Consider the following 19,296-nt stretch of genomic DNA (forward strand, 5'->3'; position numbering starts at 1 on the left):
GGTCTTTCAATCCCTTTTTCCCCTTGCTTGGCTGCTTCATGACTCCTGGGGTACAGCTGTGGGCAGTGTGGGCCATGCAGCACGTTTGCAGCAAAAACCGTATGTACTGAGACAAAACTCTACATCTTAAGCACCTCTTTCAACCTGTAGTTGGAGTGATTTCCAGACTCTGTATTTTTGCGATCTTGAGCCATGTCTCTGCTTTAACACTCGATTTTCTTTAGAGAAAGCAATCTGACAACAATTCTAGATATTATATGTGAAACTTCATATCAGATAAGCTCATGGGTTTTAACACAGGTTAAAAATGCAGAGTTGTTGTTGCTGTTGGTGTGTGTGTGTGTTCTAAATATATATGTTTCTGTGTGTCAGTGTGAATCAGTGGATGGAGTCTTGGACTTTAATCAAGGCTGAAATTCCTCAGGCTATGAAGCACACTTGACAAATCTCTCTCTCTCAAATCTACCTCACAGAATCATTGTGAGGATAAACTACTGGAATAAAACCTGAAAACAAATGTAATAATAATTAATAATAATAATAATAATAATAATAATAAAATAAGTAATTTATTACAGTGGTACCTCAAGTTACATACGCTTCAGGTTACATACGCTTCAGGTTACAGACTCTGTTAACCCAGAAATAGTGCTTCAGGTTAAGCACTTTGCTTCAGGATGAGAACAGAAATTGTGCTCTGGCAGCGCAGCAGCAGCAGGAGGCCCCATTAGCTAAAGTGGTGCTTCAGGTTAAGTACGGACCTCCGAAACAAATGTAGTACTTAACCTGAGGTACCACTGTATTTATACCCTGCCCATCTGGCTGGGTTTCCCCAGCCACTCTGGGCGGCTTCCAACTGAGTATTAATACAGCATCAGACATTAAAAACTTCCCTAAACAGGGCTGCCTTCAGTTGTCTTTTAAAAGTAAAATAGTTGTTTATTGCCTTGACATCTGCTGGGAGGGCGTTCCACAGGGCAGGCGCCACGACTGAGAAGGCCCTCTGCCTGGTTCCCTGTAACCTCACTTCTTGCAGCGCAGGAACCAATGATAAATGCATTGATAAATTGGATCACTTGGAAGTTAGCACTTGTTCAGAAACGAAAAAAAGAGCTAGCACTAACTGCTCACTTGGTCACCCCCCAGGAGAGGACACAAATATATTCAACTTACCTCCTTAGAGAAATACTACAGGGGTCCATAAAAAAGAAATAGAAAGCTAGTCCTTGAATGGCAGTCAAGAAGCCATTGCGGGTACAGCAGGGGTGTGGTGCCAGCTTTAAAGAGTGGGGAGGCTTAAACTGGGAGAAATGAGAAGGTTCTGTGATGTAGGAAGATGGGCTTGAAAGAGCAAGGAGCTCGATCAGGTTGGAAGGAGTTTAGAAGTTTTGTTCATCACCTCTCTAAATCCACGGAGGTAGGATTGCAGGCATGTGGAAGAATTAAGCTGTCCCTTGGCCTCTTTTGGATTGGATTCTTAGTTATTGTTCTCTCTCTTCTACACCACCCTCCTGAGTCTGAGCATGTGGAAGAGACAGTTTCCATTCCTGAAGCATGTAATCGGCACCTGCGAATGTCACCTGAGGACATCCTTAATGGTGGCTTTGCAACTGCTATCCCTTCAATAAGAAGAGCATGGAGGAGGACTGGGGAACACTTGCTTTTACTATAATTTGCAAAATAATTTTGTAAAATCCCTTTGCACTTATAACCAGAACTTAAATTGGAAGAGTTGTGTGAAAAGTGATGGGAAGTAAGTATCTAAATTCTTGGCCTAACTGAATTTGTTTCCCTCTTCTTTGTTGTTGTTTTAGCTGCCAGGTACTGCAGTATGCTGATAGAAGAAGGCGGCTTGCACCACTTGTTTAACATCAAGGAAAACAGCCAGACTGATCCAGATGTTCAGCGAATCGCTATCTCAATCTTAGATAGTTTAGAAAAACATATTTTGCGTCATGGGCGGCCACCTCCATGTTAAAAACAGACAGAAGCTAAGCCAAATTGAAAGAAAAATGTAACAGGGAATAGGTGTGTAAATTATCCTCTAATAATCCCTTATGAAGTATCTCTAGTTGGAATGGCTTCTGTTACATTGATCGCCTTTGAAGCTTATTTGCCAGCTGTTGTGGAAGCAGGTACAGCACACGGCTGGCAAACATGGTCTTTAATGGTCTCTGCAATTGAAAGTTTTCACAAGGATCTAGGATTAATTCCTAAACTGGTTGTGTGTATTGGATCACCTCTGGCTGTGGAAAAGTGGAGACTGTACAATTCAAATGCACATCCAAAATGAAACTTCTAGGAATTTGTGAGTTCCAAGTACAGAAATTTTGTTTCTGCTTGCTTCATCCCTTCAGAATAGTTGTGTTTTAAATAGAACTGTTCACCAACTCAGTATTTGAATAGAACTACTTGTGCTTGTAACTTCAGCACTACTGAGCTCAAAACAATGTTATGTATTCACGCATTAAAACACAACTAGTTATGAGTAAGGTGACCAAGGATGTCTTGTTCCTCCAGGGACCTTGTCAATCCATACGGAGCCTTCAGAATTTGTTGGTTTTACACACACTCTAGCAAGGGCACCTGAGTTATGAATTGACAGTTTATCTTCCCCTAATATGCTATAGTGAGAATCTGCTTATAGGAAGAAACTAGGTTCTATTTCAGGGGAGCCAAAGGCATGGGTGGGAAAGGAGTGAATTGCATATTTTTTAATGAAGAAAAAAGAAAAAAAACACAACAGTGCTCTTACACTTACTGAAACATTAAGTGTATGCCTAACAAAAAGGGTAGGAAAACTATGGAGCTCTCCACCAAAAGGATGGCTAAGGTGGAAAGAACTTCCTCAGCTTATGGGATCACACAAGACCAAGAATATCTGATCACCTTATTTATGACAGACTATTACTTGCTTTGCTGTTTCTCGTAAATACTCTTTTGTCAGTATTTGTGCAGTGAACTGTATGTGCAAGGCACCCCCCTCCTACAAAATCTCATCCAACATCCTATGTAAAGTCTGGTGTAAATTACATTGTTGTGTGGAGTATTCAGGTTTTACATAAAACTTTCCATGGTTAAAAAACTTACTCTGATGTGTGTAATCTGTGAATGTTTTATGGGACAAAATGGAAATTGTAACAGCATGCAGAAGCATGGTATAAAGTAGAGCTGGTGGAAAGCAAACTATGCCATGAGTTAAGCTTCTTCTTTTCTAATATGTTGCTTTGTAACTTGCTTCACAAATGAGGAAAAAACCAACACCAGTCTTCCCTGCTCATGCAAGCTCTGATTTAGCATGGTACCATATATTGGAGGGATAGCCTTGTTATGGGTGGTGAAAGTGGAATAACTGTTTATTGTGTGCAGCGTATGTGCATGTGTTTAAACAGGACTTTAAAAGAAGGAAGCTTTTTTATTAACTTTTCACACTAAGAGTGCACTTTAATCAAAAAAGCTAAAGATTCCTAAAATAATAGGCATGGCATATAGGGAAAGAGAGCCTTATTTTGTTGTTTGATGAGCTCTATAGTACTGTGCTAGCTGTCATGGGAAATGGAGAAACAGTGAATAAATATTATTTCAGCCAGAGACTGAAATAATAATAATAATAATAATAATAATAATAATAATTACAAATAACTGTTGCCACCAGCAACAAACTAACAGAAACAAGTTTGTTACAGAACCCTGATGCAATGCAGTTTTATTAATACAAATATGTGCAATTTTAGCAGCCGTGGTTTTAACCTAAACAACCTTATGAATAATTGTTAGAACTGGACCACATATCTACAAGCTTATGAGGCCAGTGAAAATTTATGTGCAAGATTATTTCTGTATACATGAGGGGGGAGAGAGTAAGAAATGCAGTAGGTCTTCCATCTGTCCAGTCATCAAAATAGAAAAATCAGTTTCACATGTTGTGTCCATACTTTTCTAAAACAGGAGTAATTTTGGGTTGCTTTTTCTAGGTCTAAAATCTTTCCTAAGGTGGCCAGAACTGTATACAGTGGTGCCTCGCAAGACGAAATTAATTCGTTCCGCGAGTTTTTTCGTCTTGCGATTTTTTTCGTCTTGCGAAGCACGGTTTCAATTTTTTCAAAAAAATCTTCAAAAACCTCAAAAAAGGCTACCACATCGCGTGCTATGAGTTGCTCCCCGAAGTCAAGTCGCAACTGCACCTCTTCAAGCAATGCACCCTGTATTACTGTAACGGTTTTAAGAAAAAGGAAACAAACTTGCAAGACGTTTCCGTCTTGCGAAGCAAGCCCATAGGGAAATTCGTCTCGCGAAGCAACTCAAAAAACGAAAAACTCTTTCGTCTTGCGAGTTTTTCGTCTTGCGAGGTACGACTGTATAGTATTCCAAGCATACTTTACACTTGCTTATGTTGAATTGCATTTGGGATTCTTCTGCCCATTCACTCCATTTGGAGAGATTATTTTGAAGTTCTTCACAATCCCTTTTTATTTTAGCCACCTTGAATAATTTTGTATCATTAGCAAACTTTGCTAACTCACTGCTCACCATGAATGCTACATTATTTATGAACAAGTTAAAAAGCATGAGTCCCAGTGACAATCCTTGAGGGACTCCACTTTCTATATCCCTCCATTTGGGAGAACTGTTCGTTTTTTCCTACTCTGTTTCTTAACTGGTTTCTGACCCACAGGAAGACCTCTTTTTATTGCAAGATCCCCCCTCATGTATACAGAAATAATATTGCGTGACTGCTAAACTTACTTAGTGAGGTACTTTATCGTAAGCTTTTTAAAAGCTGAAATACACAATCTCCTTTTCAACACTTCCCTCATTCTTAAAGACACTCTTTTAGCTAATAACTGTACCTTTGCAGTTGCATCACTACCTGCCCCATACCTGATGTCACATGGCTTGAGGAAACCAGCTTCATGGATCACATTAGGACTTCTCATGGACTTAATTAGGCCCGTGGACTGGAGGGTCCTTACCACTTCTCTAAATTTAAAGCTCTGGTTAACTTACCTCAGCTGCTAAGGGAGCTGCTTAGAATGGGAGTTTTGAATAAACATAGATTAAGCTCTCCTAGACTGAGCACCTGAAGTGCTTGTTATTTAACATCCAAGTTCTGATCGTGGTTGGACTATAGGCCAGCCAAGCAGCAATCCTATTGGCATCCAGACTTTGGAGCAGTTATTTTTATTTTGTTGCAAGTATAGGGTTGCTTCATTCTGGTGATCTGTGGCAAAACAGTTTGTGTGACTAGTATTTCTATATATAAAATTACCTTGTGGGTAGGGGCTCTTAACAAACAAGGCATTGATATGAATCACCTTGCATACGACATTTGTTTTTTTTTTTTAAAGCAATTTATTAAATTTTACAATAAAAATAGACATAATAAACAATGTAACATCGATCTTAACATATTTTCACATTTTCTTTGGACTTCCTCACACCTCCCGCTCCCATTTTCATCGTTAAAACATTTTGTCAGCAATTTATCATCTTGTTTAAATTCTTATATCCCTTCTATATTTCATAATCATATAATTCTCAAAAGGAGCTAATTTTTCACAGTCTTACTTATTTTCTTAAAAAAGCTTCTAAATTTAGTGGTGCTCAGTTGTTTTAGTCTAGCATCTTATTTAGCATTCACTCAAATTACAATACTTTTGTAAATAGTTCTTAAATTTCTTCCAGTCCTCCTCAATCCTCTCTTCTCCCAGGTCACGGATTCTGCCGGTCATTTCAGCCAGTTCCATGTAGTCTATCAGTTGTATCTGCCATTCTTCCAGTGTGGGTAGATCTTGGGTTTTCCAATGTTTTGCGAGAAGTATCCTTGCTGCTGTTGTTGCATACATAAAGAATGTCTGGTCCTTCTTTGCCACCCCTTGGCCGACAATACCCAAAAGGAAAGCCTCTGGTTTCTTAGTGAAGGTATATTTAAATACCTTTTTCAGTTCATTATAGATCATTTCCCAGAACGCCTTCACTTTAGGGCAAGTCCACCAGAGGTGGAAGAACGTTCCCTCGCACTCTTTGCATTTCCAACACTTATTATCAGACAGGTGCACCTTGCATACGACATTTGTGTCCTTGTCCAGCCCAGATTAGTTTATAAATGAAAGAGCTGCTGTTGTTATTATCGGTGCTATTTTTTCCTAGAAAAAGAGATGCTGGAACTTGCCAGGAACGCCTCCCTTGTTCTCCTAGAATGGCAACGGTGCCCACCTGAGAAGTGAATTCTGGCTGGAAAAAAAAAAAAAAGCCTATTATTATTATTATTAACCCACCTTTTTCTTTCTAAGGACTCAAGGTGGCTCGCAGATAGAAACAAGGCCAACTTAAAGCTTAGAAAAATATATTTTCAAAAATGAAAAAATGAAAGCAACCTTATAGGAGCCCTCAGGGCTCAAGCATATTCTGGTTTAATAAGAAAAATTTAAAAATTGTCCTGTAGCCCCTTAGAGACCAATTTTATTGGACAATTTTTAATTTTTTCTTATTTATTTCGACTGTGTCAGACCAACACAGCTACCTACCTGAATCTATATTCTGGTTTAATTCATCAGAATTTAGGTCGTTGCCTGGACTAAATTTGCCATTTCAATATTAAACTCGAGGGAAAAAGAAAGAAAATGTAAGAAGAAAATGTGTGCTAAGCAAGGTCTAGCGCCCAAACGACTGTATTTACAAATTCGTGGCCCAAGAAAGGGACGCAATGGCTGCTCCCATCGCCCTGCATCCATTACTCTGCAATCTACTTTGCTCTCTAGTGGTGGGAGACGGCTCCCCTCCCCTTCCACCATTCATCCAAAGGAGGGGGAGGGGGAAAACACCCCTACTCGGAACGCGCATGCGCCTTACTTGCACCCTCTCCCTCGGAGCTTAAACGGCGTTCCTCCCTCTTCAGTCCGTGCTGCGCCGCTTCCGGTGAGCCCTTGCCCGCTTTCCGGTTACTTCGCACCGCGCACCGCGCACCCCACCCCCTCCGCTCCCGCTGGCGGAGTGAATCCCGGCTCCTCGTTCGCCATGGTGCGGTTCCTGCACATCCAGAACCGGCAACGAGCCCCGCTGACCATTTGCGGGGACTGTCCTGCCGTGCAGGTGGGTGGGGAGGCGGGGGGGGTTGGCTTCCTGGGGGGGGGATCTGAGGAACGGTTGCCTGGGGAGGGAGGCGAGGCGGCGGAAACAATGGGCGGCAGGAGGAGGAGGGAAGAAGCGCTGGGGTTTCGAAAGGGAGGACTCGGAGGGCGGTGAGGGGCCGGAGCCTTTGGGGAGAAGACTCTGCCCGGAGGAGGAGGAGGAGGAGGAAGTTGCCTCGGAGTAGTTCCAGTAGTGACTGAGCCCAAAGCACCACCGACTCGCACCCCCGAGTTTTTCGGGTTTCCAGAAAAGTGGCTGCGTTGGCTGGTTGTGGTAAAAAGAACCCCGAGACTTGGGGTCCCTGAAAGACCCTCGCGCGTTTTGTTAGGGCTGGAGTTCTTGGGGGCTACGGGCCATCTGGTGGGTCCGAGAGGTTGCGCACACAGCCTACTAAACTTGGGTTAAAACTTTAGGGTCCCTCCCACGAGGCTGGCTGGCTTGGGGAAAGGGTTCCTCTTCGTAGGGGAGGAGGAAAAAGCGGGGGTTTCTTTCATAGGTCCGCTTGCCAGAATGATAATGATAATACCACGCTCATCTATCCGGGTTGCTCTGCTGTGGGCTGCCAGGCGCTGCTCAAGAGCAACCCTAACATGGCTACGCAGGAGTAAGCCCTAAGAAATTCAGTGTGGGGCTTACCCACAGATGGCTGTAGCCTTAGCCACCTGATTGCGACGGCTGTTGGTTTATTTATTGAATTAATTTGTTTTTTAATTTGCTCACATCTCGTCCTTCCTCCTGGAGCTGCCCAGAGTGGTGGATAGACCCACAATTTAAAAACAAAAAGTAAAACACTCTTAAAATAATTAAAGCATTCTCAAAACTCTGTAACGGTTAAAAACATTCTTCCTTCCGATGATCTGGGGGTTGCCAAGAACTTTCCGCCTCAAATGATGATTTAGTGGAAGTGCAGAAGATACTTTCTTAAAACCAGACCTTGCCCCCAGTGTATCCCATGTAAGTAATTGGGATAGTCTTCCTGCTGCAGTGTGGCTGGAGACATACAGTGTATTTACTATACCCAGTTGGGGAACGTTAGTCGTATGGGAACTTGCTTTAGGAGTGTTAACAATCCAAGGATAAACATTCTATAATCCTGAGTACCTGTTAGGAACAGTCATAATAATAATTTGTACTTGCTCTTCTTTTAGTATTGAGTGTTTCACTTAGTGATGGATACTAAATGCAGATGTATAAGTTTATTATGTGTACTAAATGAAGCCATGTATTAAGCCACTTTGTGATCCTAAGGAGTTTCTTACTGATGTGCTGTTGTTTTTTTTATGGGTGATAGGCAGAAGCATCTCCATATTCCTTAGTTGACATCTGCTTGAATGCCTTGGTTGCCGACTTAGAAAAATTCTGTATAGAACGGCCTGATGGGTCACTGTGCTTGAAAGAATCTGAAAGGCTTCCTCAAGAAGTGGCCGATCGCTTGCTGCAGACAATGGCATATCGAGGTAACAGTTCTTTTTGTGCTAGCACAAGTGATCTGAACATGAGGAGATCTGAACATGTCACAGACAAGAACAGCTTGTTCTAGCTAGCTCATTCTTCTGTGCTGTTCCCCTTCCTATGTAAAGTATGCATATCTAGACCATATTGGGCTAGAAATCTTATGAAATCCTCAAAGGAGCAAAAAATGGGATAAGGATAACATTAAGAATTATGCCCTAGATATTAATATTTATTTGATTTACTTCTTGCCCTTCCTCCCAAAGGAGCCCCAGTCTGTAACTTAGCTGTCACATTAGCTTCACCACCATGTTTAGATTAAAATGTGCTTATTTCCAGTGGTCAAGTAGTGGTCTGAAACATGCTGCTTAGCAATATCCCTCATGCTAGGACAAACAGCAGTAGAATAAACTGTGCAAGTTAAGCATATTTGCATATAGCTCAGTTGGTAGAGCATGAGACTCTTAATCTCAGGGTCATGGATTCCAGCCGCACGTTAGGAAAAAGATTCCTGCACTGCAGGAGGATGGACTAGGTGACTTTTGTGGTCCCTTCCAACTCTATGACTCTGTGTTATACAGTGGTACCTCAGGTTACAGATGCTCCAGGTTACAGGCGCTTCAGGTTACAGACTCCGCTAACCCAGAAATAGTACCTCGGGTTAAGAACTTTGCTTCAGGATGAGAATAGAAATTGTGCGGCGGCAGCAGGAGGCCCCATTAGCTAAAGTGGTGCTTCAGGTTAAAAACAGTTTCAGGTTAAGAACGGACCTCCAGAACGAATTAAGTACTTAACGCGAGGTACCACTGTACTTCTGTCAGGAATAGTCTGTTCACCTTGGAAGATAGTCCATCTGGGTTATACTGCCATCTAGTGTTCACAGGCAGAAAATACAGAGTTGAGGAAATAGTTGCCATCACACTGAATAGTCACCAATCCATTTTCTGCTTCCTGCCCAGGTGGTTCTGTTTCTACTCACCAGTTTCTCGCCTCACTTTTTGAACTGTTGCCTACCATTTAGTAATACAGCCTACTTTACAAATGACCATATTTCAGTAGTTTACTTGCTCTAACATAGGCTTGTTTTCCTTTCCTAATAGAACTGTTGAATGATGGCACTGTGGGCATTTTCCGAGGCAACCAGATGCGTTTGAAGCAAGCTTGTATCCGCAAAGCAAAGATTTCAGCCCAGTCTTTCCGAAAAGCCTTCTGCCACCATAAGCTAGTAGAACTGGATGCTGCAGGGATGAATGACACTGTTACTGTTGCAGATGTTGTGAGTGGGCTTGGCAGCAGTGCATGGATCCAGAGCAACCTTCAGTGCCTTGTCTTGGACTCATTAACTCTTTCCCCTACAAATCCTTATGAACGGAGCTTTAGTCAGTTGTCTGGTCTTCGTTCTTTGAGCATTACCAATGTGCTCTTCCGTGATGAAGATTTAGCAGAGGTTGCTACCCTGCCAAGGTTAGAAAGCTTGGATATCTCCAATACTTCAGTCACAAAAATAACTGCACTCCTGGCCTGCAAACATCGACTTAAGTCTCTAACTATGCATAGCTTGAAATGCTTGAAAATGCCTACACCAAAGTTCTTGGATGTAATAAGAGAACTAAAGCATCTGATTCACCTTGACATCTCAGATGAGCAGCATTCCACATCAGATATTGCCTTTCGTTTGCTAGGCCAAAAAGATATTCTGCCCAATCTTGTGTCTCTGGACATTTCTGGAAGCAAATACATTAACGATGAGGCTGTTGAAGCTTTTGTCAGACAACGGCCAACGATGCGGTTTGTGGGATTGCTCGGGACTGAAGCTGGGTACACAGAGTTCCTTTCAGGAGAAGGAACCTTGAAGGTTTGAAGGTTTTAAATGTTCTGTAACTAAAATGATACTTGAAAATCTAACAAATGGTTTGGAAGGGCAGTTCTTATTCCAATTTGCTTGTAGCCTTGACCCAACAATGTTTATATCATGAATTGTTGTTGTTTTTTTAATTTGGAAAAATAGGTGTGATATTAAAGAATGAGTTTAAATGAAATAATAAATTTTTAAAGGAAAAGGGAGGTTCCTGTCTGTGCACAGCAAGTTGTGCAGCGCATAGAGTGGAGTAGCTCTGGAAAGAAATAGCACACATTAAAACTGTTCAGCTCCATTTTTGCCTAAGCCCTCTGGCTAAGCTGAGGCTAGTCTTCAGGCATATTCACTTACCACTTTTCTGGACCCTCAGAAGTGAGAAGGGTGTTGGCATGACAACACTTTGGCTTATCCACACTGTAGTAGTTCTTTTGGGTCATGCTAGTGCATCACAAGGGATGGATGTATTCCAGAACTGCAACCCTACCTCATTCCAGAGTTTGTTTTTGTAAAACACATTCAGATTAGGTTTGGATCTTCATGCTTGGTGGATCACCATGTTACTGCAGGGCTTTGTTAGCTACTGAATTTATTAGACCTGAAATGACCATTCTGAGCCTAGTTAGTGAAAATAATGAATTATTTTTATGTTCAAAGGTATCGGGAGGAGAAAATGAAATGCAGATTTCGGAAGCTTTGAAACGCTACAGTGAAAGGGCATGCTTTGTGAAAGAAGCCTTTTTTCACCTTTTTACGCAAACATGTTTTATGAGAATTACAAAGCCTGAAATCCTAAAGGTAAGCCAGATTAGTTTGAATGCAATAACTTCTTGCAAACTATTCCACTGTGGTCAAATTTTACAAATATTACTTAGTCCATTAGCTCCTATCTGCATTCCCCAAAGAAGTAGACCTCTCTTTATTCTCATTCATCCATCCTTATTTTTATTGGATTTTTGATTTCATTATGTATTGTGCTGAATTGGTTCTTTGCATATTTCATGCTGCAGCTTGTGATCATTGGAATGAGGAATCATCCTTTGGACTTGGCAGTACAGTTAACTGCTAGTGCCTGTGCCCTTAACTTAACAAGACAAGGCTTAGCAGCAGGCATGCCTGTTCGCCTGCTTTCCAGCGTAATCCAGCTGCTCCTCAAAGCCATGGAAACCTTTCCTGAACAGCAGCAGGTAAGGGTTTTGGGTAGGATACAGTTACAATTCAACAGCCCTAATAAGAGAGCAGATCTTAACAACATCTGTTATACCTGTACTAAAGCACAGTAGGAGATTTGCTGCTCAAATCGGGGCACATGAATGATAGAACAAATGGTGCACAAAAAAATTATATGGATTTCTTTTCTATTCTCCCCAACTTTTTGTCAGCTTTTAAAATGCCACCTGTAGCCACGGTTTGGAGTGTGAGGTGTGAAATGTTGGCTCTTTTAGATCCTTGGCTTATAACGTTGTGTTATGTTTTTTACATATATAGAACTGTATTTGGGGGCTGGGGAGGGCAGCAGATGTAGCATGTGTGATGCACCACACATGGTAGAACACACTGGCTCCATTCACACAACTGTTGCCCTCTCCCATGAGTGGGGTGACACACTCACTGCCTCAACACATACACAGGGTTCTGATTGGCGTGACTGTGAAGTGGCCCAGTGTGGGTTTAATGTTTGAAACTAGAGAATGCCTGTCCTCCATGCAGCTGTTAACTCTTCCAATATATACCTCCTGTTCCATTTAGTGCCCAGTCTTTGACTTCGGGAAAGTCAAGGTTCTGTCAGAAGTATAGCTCAGAAATTGTCTTACCTCTGCTTCCATAATGCTGAATAATCTGATCCTGTCCTAGATAACTATCTGTTTTAATTTGTTGTTCCGTATGTTGATGACTTGAGAATGTTGTTTCATTTGGAGGGTTTGAGCTGTAGGGTAGTACTCAACTAAGTTATGTTCCTAGTAGACCTATGGAAACCAATGAACCTAAATTAGTCATACTCATGAATTTCAATGGAGTTCAGATACCTAAACTCATGCTCTTAAGCTGCAAAGCATTGAAAACATGCTTTCTTGAACCATCTGTCCTGTAAAAATGGATAATTAGCTTCAAATACTGGAAACTGCCTTTGATGAAGGGTGGTATATAACTTGAATAAGAATAACAAATACAGAACCCTATGGTGCTGAATTCTCTCTTTCCATATAGCTCCAGAAGAACTGTCTTCTTTCACTATCCAGTGTCAGGATCCTGCAAGACGTTCCATTTAACAGGCAAGTGACTCCAATCTGTTACTGTACAGTAGGGATAGACAGCTCTTCCCAGTATAGTCTGTCTGCCCCCTCGCTCAGTCTCTAGGACAGGGGTAGGCAGCCTAAGACCCAATCGCCTTCTCAATCCGGCCTGTGGACGGTCCGGGAATCAGCGTGTTTTTACATGAGTAGAATGTGTCCTATTATTTAAAATGCATCTCTGGGTTGTTTGTGGGGCATAGGAATTCATTCACCCCCCCCATATAGTCCAGCCCACCACATGGTCTGAGGGACGGTGGACCGGCCCATGGCTGAAAAAGGTTGCTGACCCCTGCTCTAGGGTTTCTCCTTTCTGATGAAGACACACATTCACTTTGAGACATGGGCAAAAAGAACTTTTTAATTTCCCTGCCTGCTCAGTAGGAGGAGTTCCAGAGGCTTTGGTAGAGTGTTCCCTCATGCTGCCTTGAAGGCCAGTGCAAATATGATGCCAGATAAACTAAAGTTTCTTACCCAAATGGCAGTCCATGTGACTCGGTTGCTTCTCTGGATCATGCAGTAATGATGGATGAAGGACATTAGCCAGGACCTAGACAAATGGGAGTAAGCGGCCGAGGTGTATAACTCTGACATAACTTCTGTTGCTATTCATTCTCTGTGTGTGAGAGAGGGAGGAAGAGAGAAGAGGCCATAGATTAGTGGTAAAGTTTTTGCATACAGAATGTACCAATTTCTGTCACAGGCATCTCTAGTTAAGCACACCTCATGTAGCAGGACTAGAAAATCTGTGACCTTGGAGTACTCTTGCGAGTTGAGTAGACAGAACTGCACCTTGTTCCTTTTTCCTATGCCTTGGGTTTAATGGCTCAGTTGCTTAGTAAGGAGAGACCACTGCAAAAACTTCTGATGCTGTTTGTGCTGATAAGGTGGGGTGGGGAATGTCAAGAAACCCTAGGTACTTATCATGTTTATACAGCAAATACACAGCAATGACTTATTGAAGAGTGGTGTATAGCTCTGATGTCAGTGCCTTGATCAGTTAAACACTTCTTAGGAATGGTCAGTTTGGTTCTCCTTTCATTTCTGCATACAAGGCGGCTAGGTTTGGGTTGTAAGCAGGCCTCTCTCATCTGCACTTTGTCTCAGTACAGGATTAATATCTTCTTAAAAACTGGTGAAAGTGAAAGGGGGAAACTGCTTTATTAATCTTGTTCTTTCACTATGACCTGGTTTAGAGTTGCAAAGTGTATACTCTGACAATGCTTTTAAATTTTAGGTTTGCAGCTGCGAAATTTGTTGTCCAGTGGCTTTGTAACCAGGAAAACCAACATATACAAAGAATTGCTGTTAATATAATCTCTATCCTAGCACTTAAGGTATGTGATTTTACATTTTCATCTAGGTCATCTTTATTATCAGAAGCTCTTCCACATACGGATTTCAAATATGTGGTTTGTTTTTTAGCTTTCAGACGAGCAAGCAGCACAGCTTGCTGCCGAGTTCTACATTGTTGTTGGGGTGAGTTGTTGCATCTCCTTTCCCCATAACAGTGAGCAATATTTTAAGAGGGTTTGGGGAGGAGAGTGCAATGTTGAAATTTGCACTTCATGTATTCTATGTAGTTAATGGTGTCGTTTTCTTCCTTTACAGAAACTACTTGAAATCGTTGAACAGAAAATAAATCAGAATGAATTAGATACAACTTTCCATTTTACACTGAGCGCACTTTGGAATCTCACAGATGAAGCGCCAACTACGTGTGGGCACTTCATTGATAACAAAGGGTTGGAGCTTTTTATGAGAGTTTTAGAGGTAAACGTGGTAGCTACCTTTCTAACCAGTTGACAAATACAACGCTTTTGTTGTTTAGTCGATTAGTCGTGTCCGATCTTCGTAACCCCATGGACCAGAGCACACCAGGCACTCCTGTCTTCCACTGCCTCCCAGAGTTTTGTCAAATTCATGTAGGTCGCTTCTCTAACACTGTCCAACCATCTCGTCCTCTGTCGTCCCCTTCTCCTTGTGCCCTCAATCTTACCCAACAGAGTTTTTTCCAGAGAGTCTTGAGGTGGCCAAAGTATTTGAGCCTCAGCTTCAGAATCTGTCCTTCCAGTGAGCACTCAGGGTTGATTTCCTTTGGAATGGATAGGTTTGATCTTTTTGCAGTCCATGGGACTCTCAAGAGTCTCCTCCAGCTACATAAGCTTAATAATTAAACCTATTTCTCTTTGCAGACTTTTTCATCTGACTCTTCAATACAGCATAAAGTTCTTGGCCTTCTGGTAAGAGCAGAATAAAGTGCAATGTACTAGAATTATTTTAAAAGTTAATGTGTGCATTTTAAAGGTATTAAATCTGTCATTTATGATTAGAGTAATCCTCCGTGCTGTTCTCTTTTCTGGCCTTCATGAAAAGGTGGGAAAAGGAAGTTGATTTTTCTTCAGTAGAAAAATTTCCTTGAGCGTTGATATAGCAGTGAAATACATACTTCTGATTTTTTTTTATTGACTTGAGATGCGTGACGCTTCTCAACATATAAAGAGATGCTGGCCCATCCTCCTTTCAGGGGAAATTTATTCAGTTTCAGTAATAAAGTGACAACAAATTAGCACGGCATTTGCCAGCTCGTGATTTTCACGGTTGTATTTTTTCTATCTTCATCAGAACAATGTAGCAGAAGTGAGAGAGCTGCAGTCCAAGTTAATGCAGAAGGACTTCATAGATCGTGTCAGTGATCTGCTAAGCAGCGCCGAAATGGAAGTGAACTACTTCTCAGCCGGGATTATTTCAAATTTGCTATCTAGAGGCGAACAATCCTGGGCATTGAGTCAAACACTGAGAAGATCCCTCATTGAAAAACTGGTATGGTGACTTAGATTCCATAGTTATTTCGAATATTTTCAGTGTTTATTGAAATGTTGACACTTGGTTCTCTCTGTTACAGCATGCAGCTCTGTTGAAGTGGCCGACACCAGAATGCAAGATGGTAGCACTGCCAGCCTATAGGTATACCTCTAGTCAAAATATGCCTTGGCCAGTAATTCTGTATACTGTATATGGTTACCTGGCAAGCAGGGACCCTCTGGAACATATCAGAAGGGAATAGCCTCAAATGTTCTAAATAACTTGCTCAACATTGAACCCTGTTGCCAATATGTATCTGCCAAGCGAACAACAAACCAACATTTATGACTTGTTAGAGGTTATTAAATAGATCCCAATATATTTATTGGACAATTGTAATTATCTTTACTAGATCAGTGCTATGTACATAAGTAGTTCTGCAATCCATCTTCATTTCCTTGCCTCAAACACCAGTTCCTCCCACCTTTCTCTGCCAGCCTTAATGCCAATCATGATTCTTAGGTAACTTTTCTTCAATCCATAGGTCCCTCAAGCCTTTCTACCCATTACTTGACTGCTTTGCATTACCTGGAGTGCAGATTTGGGCAGCGTGGGCCATTCTGCACATCTGTTGCAAAACCCGTACGTATGGATGGTTTTCTTTTAATAAGCCTATGACTTTCAAGTTCAACCTGTAAAGCCTGTTGGGAATGTCCATGTAGCTTCCCCCCACCCCCCAAAAAAACTTGGTAGAAGATGCAATGTATGTTGTAGCTATTCAGACCAAATGCTTTGGTGATCAGCTCTGTCCCTGCATTTGTTCTAAGCTCAGAGGGTGATTTATGCTGCTCCCCTTCTCTCTCTTCCTCCTCCCATTATTGCAATAAGGTATTAATACTGTGGAATTGTGGTGGGAGTAAGTCCCTGCTGCCTCTAACAGCAAATGCATCTTTAGAATTTTCCTGGCAAGTATGTGAGGTCTAACAGGCCCCAGATATGTAGAACAGGTCACTAGGTTTGCCGGTGCCTTTTTACACACATGGACTTTAGTTCTCTCTTACCAGGTAATTGCAGCATACAACATGCTTCTGTTTGTGCGACACTATAATCACTATTCTGTTAGGAGGGTTGTGTGTCTAGAGAACCCTGTCTTGGTGTAGGGAAACAAACTTTAAAATTCCCTCAGGGGGCATTCTTGCCTTCAGTTATGTCACACAAACTGCAGCAATGAACACCTTTTAAACTCCATACTTCTCTGCAAAAATACAGACTGAGTACAGTTGTACCTTGGAAGCTGAACGGAATCTGTTCTGGAAGTCCGTTCGACTTCCAAAATGTTCGGAAACCAAAGCACAACTTCTGATTGGCTGCAGGAAGCTCCTACAGCCAATCGGAAGCTGCAGAAGCCCCTTCGGGCATTTGGCTTCCAAAAATAGTTCACAAACCGGAACGGTCACTTCTGGGTTTGTGGCGTTCGGGAGCCAAAACATTTGAGAACTAAGCTGTTCAAAAACCAAGGTATGACTCTGCTATGTCTGTGCTTAAAACTTCTGTGTTAAATGAGGAATCTCAATGTCCCGAAGTCAGGAGCGAAGTGTAGAAGTGAAGCTAGAGTGGTTATGTTCCATTCATGTTGGATCATCTAATAAACAGATTTTTGTTTCTCTTCAGCTGCCAGGTACTGTTCTATGTTAATAGAAGAGAATGGGCTACAGCATTTATATAATATTAAAGAAAATGACCAGAGCGATCCAGATGTCCAGTATCTAACAAACGAGATACTATCTTACGTGGACACTCACATGAAATATTATGGGAAGCCTAAACAGCGAAAGGAGATACAAGCCAAGTCAAATGGATAACCGAGGGCACGGCTGTTTCTTTCATTTTGTCATGTGCAGAAGCTGCGATGGTGATTTCTTAATGCTTTCTCAGGCATTTCAGATCAAGATGGTCCTCCTTGTAAGATCTGAGGGTACTTGTATGGCATGCACATCTGGAAGTCTCCGACAAGTAGCTTTAATTTGTAACTTGCCTTCTGAAAAGGGAAATGGGGCACCGTCCCAAGAGAAAACTGCTTAGTAGCTGACTGTACAGGTCTTGAAAAGAGTCTGTTGGTTTTGTAAGCCACCAATTTCATATGGTGGTGGTCAAGGACACTGCAAATGGAGGCTTTAAAAGCTACTTGTTCTTGTGCCAGTAATCTTTCTTCTTGTCAGTCCAGGAACTGTTCCATTTTTTTGTCCATGCCTTACCACCAGTAAACTCTGTATTACTTGTGGTAGCTGAGAGAAAATAGGATTGGCTTAGCCTTGGAGAAACACTTTTAAAATCCCATGCAGTGAAGGCAGAGGGGTTTTGAAAATCCTGGGCAAGGGAGAAGTAGGCTGTTTCAACTAAAATGTTGAATTAGTCTTCAACAGGCTGTTAAGCCAGTCCAAAGCGTTCGTGAGGGGCTTACACACATTCTATGTGCATGTTGTACAGGGGAGATTCTGGCTTTGTCAGTTGTATATTGCCACAACCCAACATAAAAACCCTGTGCATCCACATTGTTTACGAGTGTACGCAAACTATTTTTGTACTTGGAGGGGGGAAATCTTTCAAGATACTTTCTAGGTTTTAATACTTAAAATAAAAGGCATGTCCAATGATGGTACAGAGGTGTGACTGCAAGTTTTTTCTTTAATCAAACTGGTTGGCATGAAGGGTGAAATGGAGGCTTCACAAGAATTATCATACTATTATGGAAAGCAGCAACTTTGTAGTAGAGCAGGCTTAGCTGAAAATTTTCATCCATTGTGTTGAGCAGGCATCACCAAACTCGGCCCTCCAGCTGTTTTGGGACTACAATTCCCATCATCCCTGACCACTGGTCCTGTTAGCTAGGGATGATGGGAGTTGTAGTCCCAAAACAGTTGGAGGGTCTAGTTTGGGGGTGCCTGGTGTTGAGTTTCCAAAGGAGTGACAGGTTGTTAGGGCTAAGGTAGATGTTATGTATTAACCTCTCCGCTCAGAAAAACAGATGGAGGCGAGTGGTTTTAGATGGAAAGTGCCGGCTAGGCATAGGCAAACTCAGCCCTCCAGATGTTATGGGACTACAACTCCCATCATCCCTGACCACTGGTACTGTTAGCTAGGGATGATGGGAGTCCCCAAACATCTGGAGGGCCGAGTTTGCCTATGCCCGGTGCAGGCAGTCAAAGAGCTCCACATTCCTGTGATGTGCTTTTAAATTGTGCCCCCCTCCACTTCATAGAAGAGCTTGCACAGAACAGCCGCCTTGTGCAGCCATAACATCTAGTTTGGCCTTTGCTCACTGATAAAGAGGGAAAACTAGCTCAGGCAAGTGTTTCACCCATTGATGTACTGTAGGCTCTTGATAATTCTGCTCATCTCCCCTCTTATAAATTAAGCACAAGTCATCTTTCTTATTGTGCAATTGGCGTAATGTGTAATAGATGTAGTTGGTGATGCAGATGCTCATGTATATGACAAAGATGTCCCTAATGGCCCCATTGCACAACTTTTGTTGGAGCCCGTTCTGGGCCAAAGTTATATTCCACACTCATATGAATCACAATTATTCAAAGATTTATCTTGTGGATCAGTAAGCAGTCATGATTTTATAGCCCAATTATGAGCAACTTGCTATGAATAAAGGATGAACATCCTAAGACAGGTCTTCTCTTAACATCCTCTTAAAATTATCAGCATGACTTTGCCTTTCTGCTATTGGTACTATACTCAATCCCCAGCATG

General features: G+C 41.9%; 2 protein-coding genes and 2 long non-coding RNA genes across 5 annotated transcripts in view; 2 read left to right on the plus strand and 2 right to left on the minus strand.

Annotated features, from left to right (window-relative positions):
• The window catches only part of ZYG11B (zyg-11 family member B, cell cycle regulator), a 41,712-nt gene extending 38,623 nt beyond the window's left edge, over positions 1–3,089 (plus strand). The window contains exons 15-16 of the mRNA XM_081010436.1: positions 2–99; positions 1,815–3,089. Of these exons, the coding sequence (XP_080866562.1) occupies positions 2–99; positions 1,815–1,978 (262 nt within the window). The 3' untranslated portion in view covers positions 1,979–3,089. The remainder of the gene's footprint in view (position 1; positions 100–1,814) is intronic.
• On the minus strand, positions 1,879–6,147 carry LOC308479673. The gene is made up of 2 exons (XR_013987782.1): positions 6,060–6,147; positions 1,879–5,315 (listed from the first exon to the last, which is right to left on the minus strand). It is a non-coding gene; the product is annotated as an uncharacterized lncRNA (long non-coding RNA).
• On the plus strand, positions 6,124–18,193 carry LOC308479658 (protein zyg-11 homolog B-like). 2 transcript variants are annotated; one of them, XM_081010435.1, is made up of 14 exons: positions 6,124–6,223; positions 8,423–8,588; positions 9,684–10,438; positions 11,096–11,236; positions 11,449–11,625; positions 12,647–12,711; positions 13,967–14,066; positions 14,155–14,208; positions 14,341–14,502; positions 14,925–14,972; positions 15,355–15,552; positions 15,635–15,696; positions 16,079–16,176; positions 17,206–18,193. In XM_081010435.1, the coding sequence occupies exons 2-14, from the start codon at positions 8,576–8,578 to the stop codon at positions 17,394–17,396; spliced, it is 2,064 nt and encodes a 687-aa protein (XP_080866561.1). In that variant the 5' UTR covers positions 6,124–6,223; positions 8,423–8,575; the 3' UTR covers positions 17,397–18,193. The 2 variants fall into 2 exon arrangements, with proteins under 2 accessions (XP_080866561.1, XP_080866560.1); XM_081010434.1 differs by lacking the exon at positions 6,124–6,223 and adding an exon at positions 6,936–7,092.
• LOC308479675 lies at positions 12,321–13,960 on the minus strand. The gene is made up of 2 exons (XR_013987784.1): positions 13,204–13,960; positions 12,321–12,405 (listed from the first exon to the last, which is right to left on the minus strand). It is a non-coding gene; the product is annotated as an uncharacterized lncRNA (long non-coding RNA).
• Positions 18,194–19,296: the final 1,103 nt, after the last annotated feature.

The sequence above is a fragment of the Podarcis pityusensis genome (genome assembly GCF_964106645.2).
Source record: "Podarcis pityusensis genome assembly, chromosome: 6".
NCBI lineage: Eukaryota > Metazoa > Chordata > Lepidosauria > Squamata > Lacertidae > Podarcis > Podarcis pityusensis.

Coding starts and splice junctions, on each gene's coding strand:
- LOC308479658 (XM_081010434.1), top strand. CDS start 7,018: ATGGTGCGGTTCCTGCACATCCAGAACCGGCAACGAGCCCCGCTGACC. Junction 14,209..14,340: donor AGTTCTACATTGTTGTTGGG/GTGAGTTGTTGC, acceptor CTTCCTTTACAG/AAACTACTTGAAATCGTTGA. Junction 14,973..15,354: donor ATAAAGTTCTTGGCCTTCTG/GTAAGAGCAGAA, acceptor TATCTTCATCAG/AACAATGTAGCAGAAGTGAG.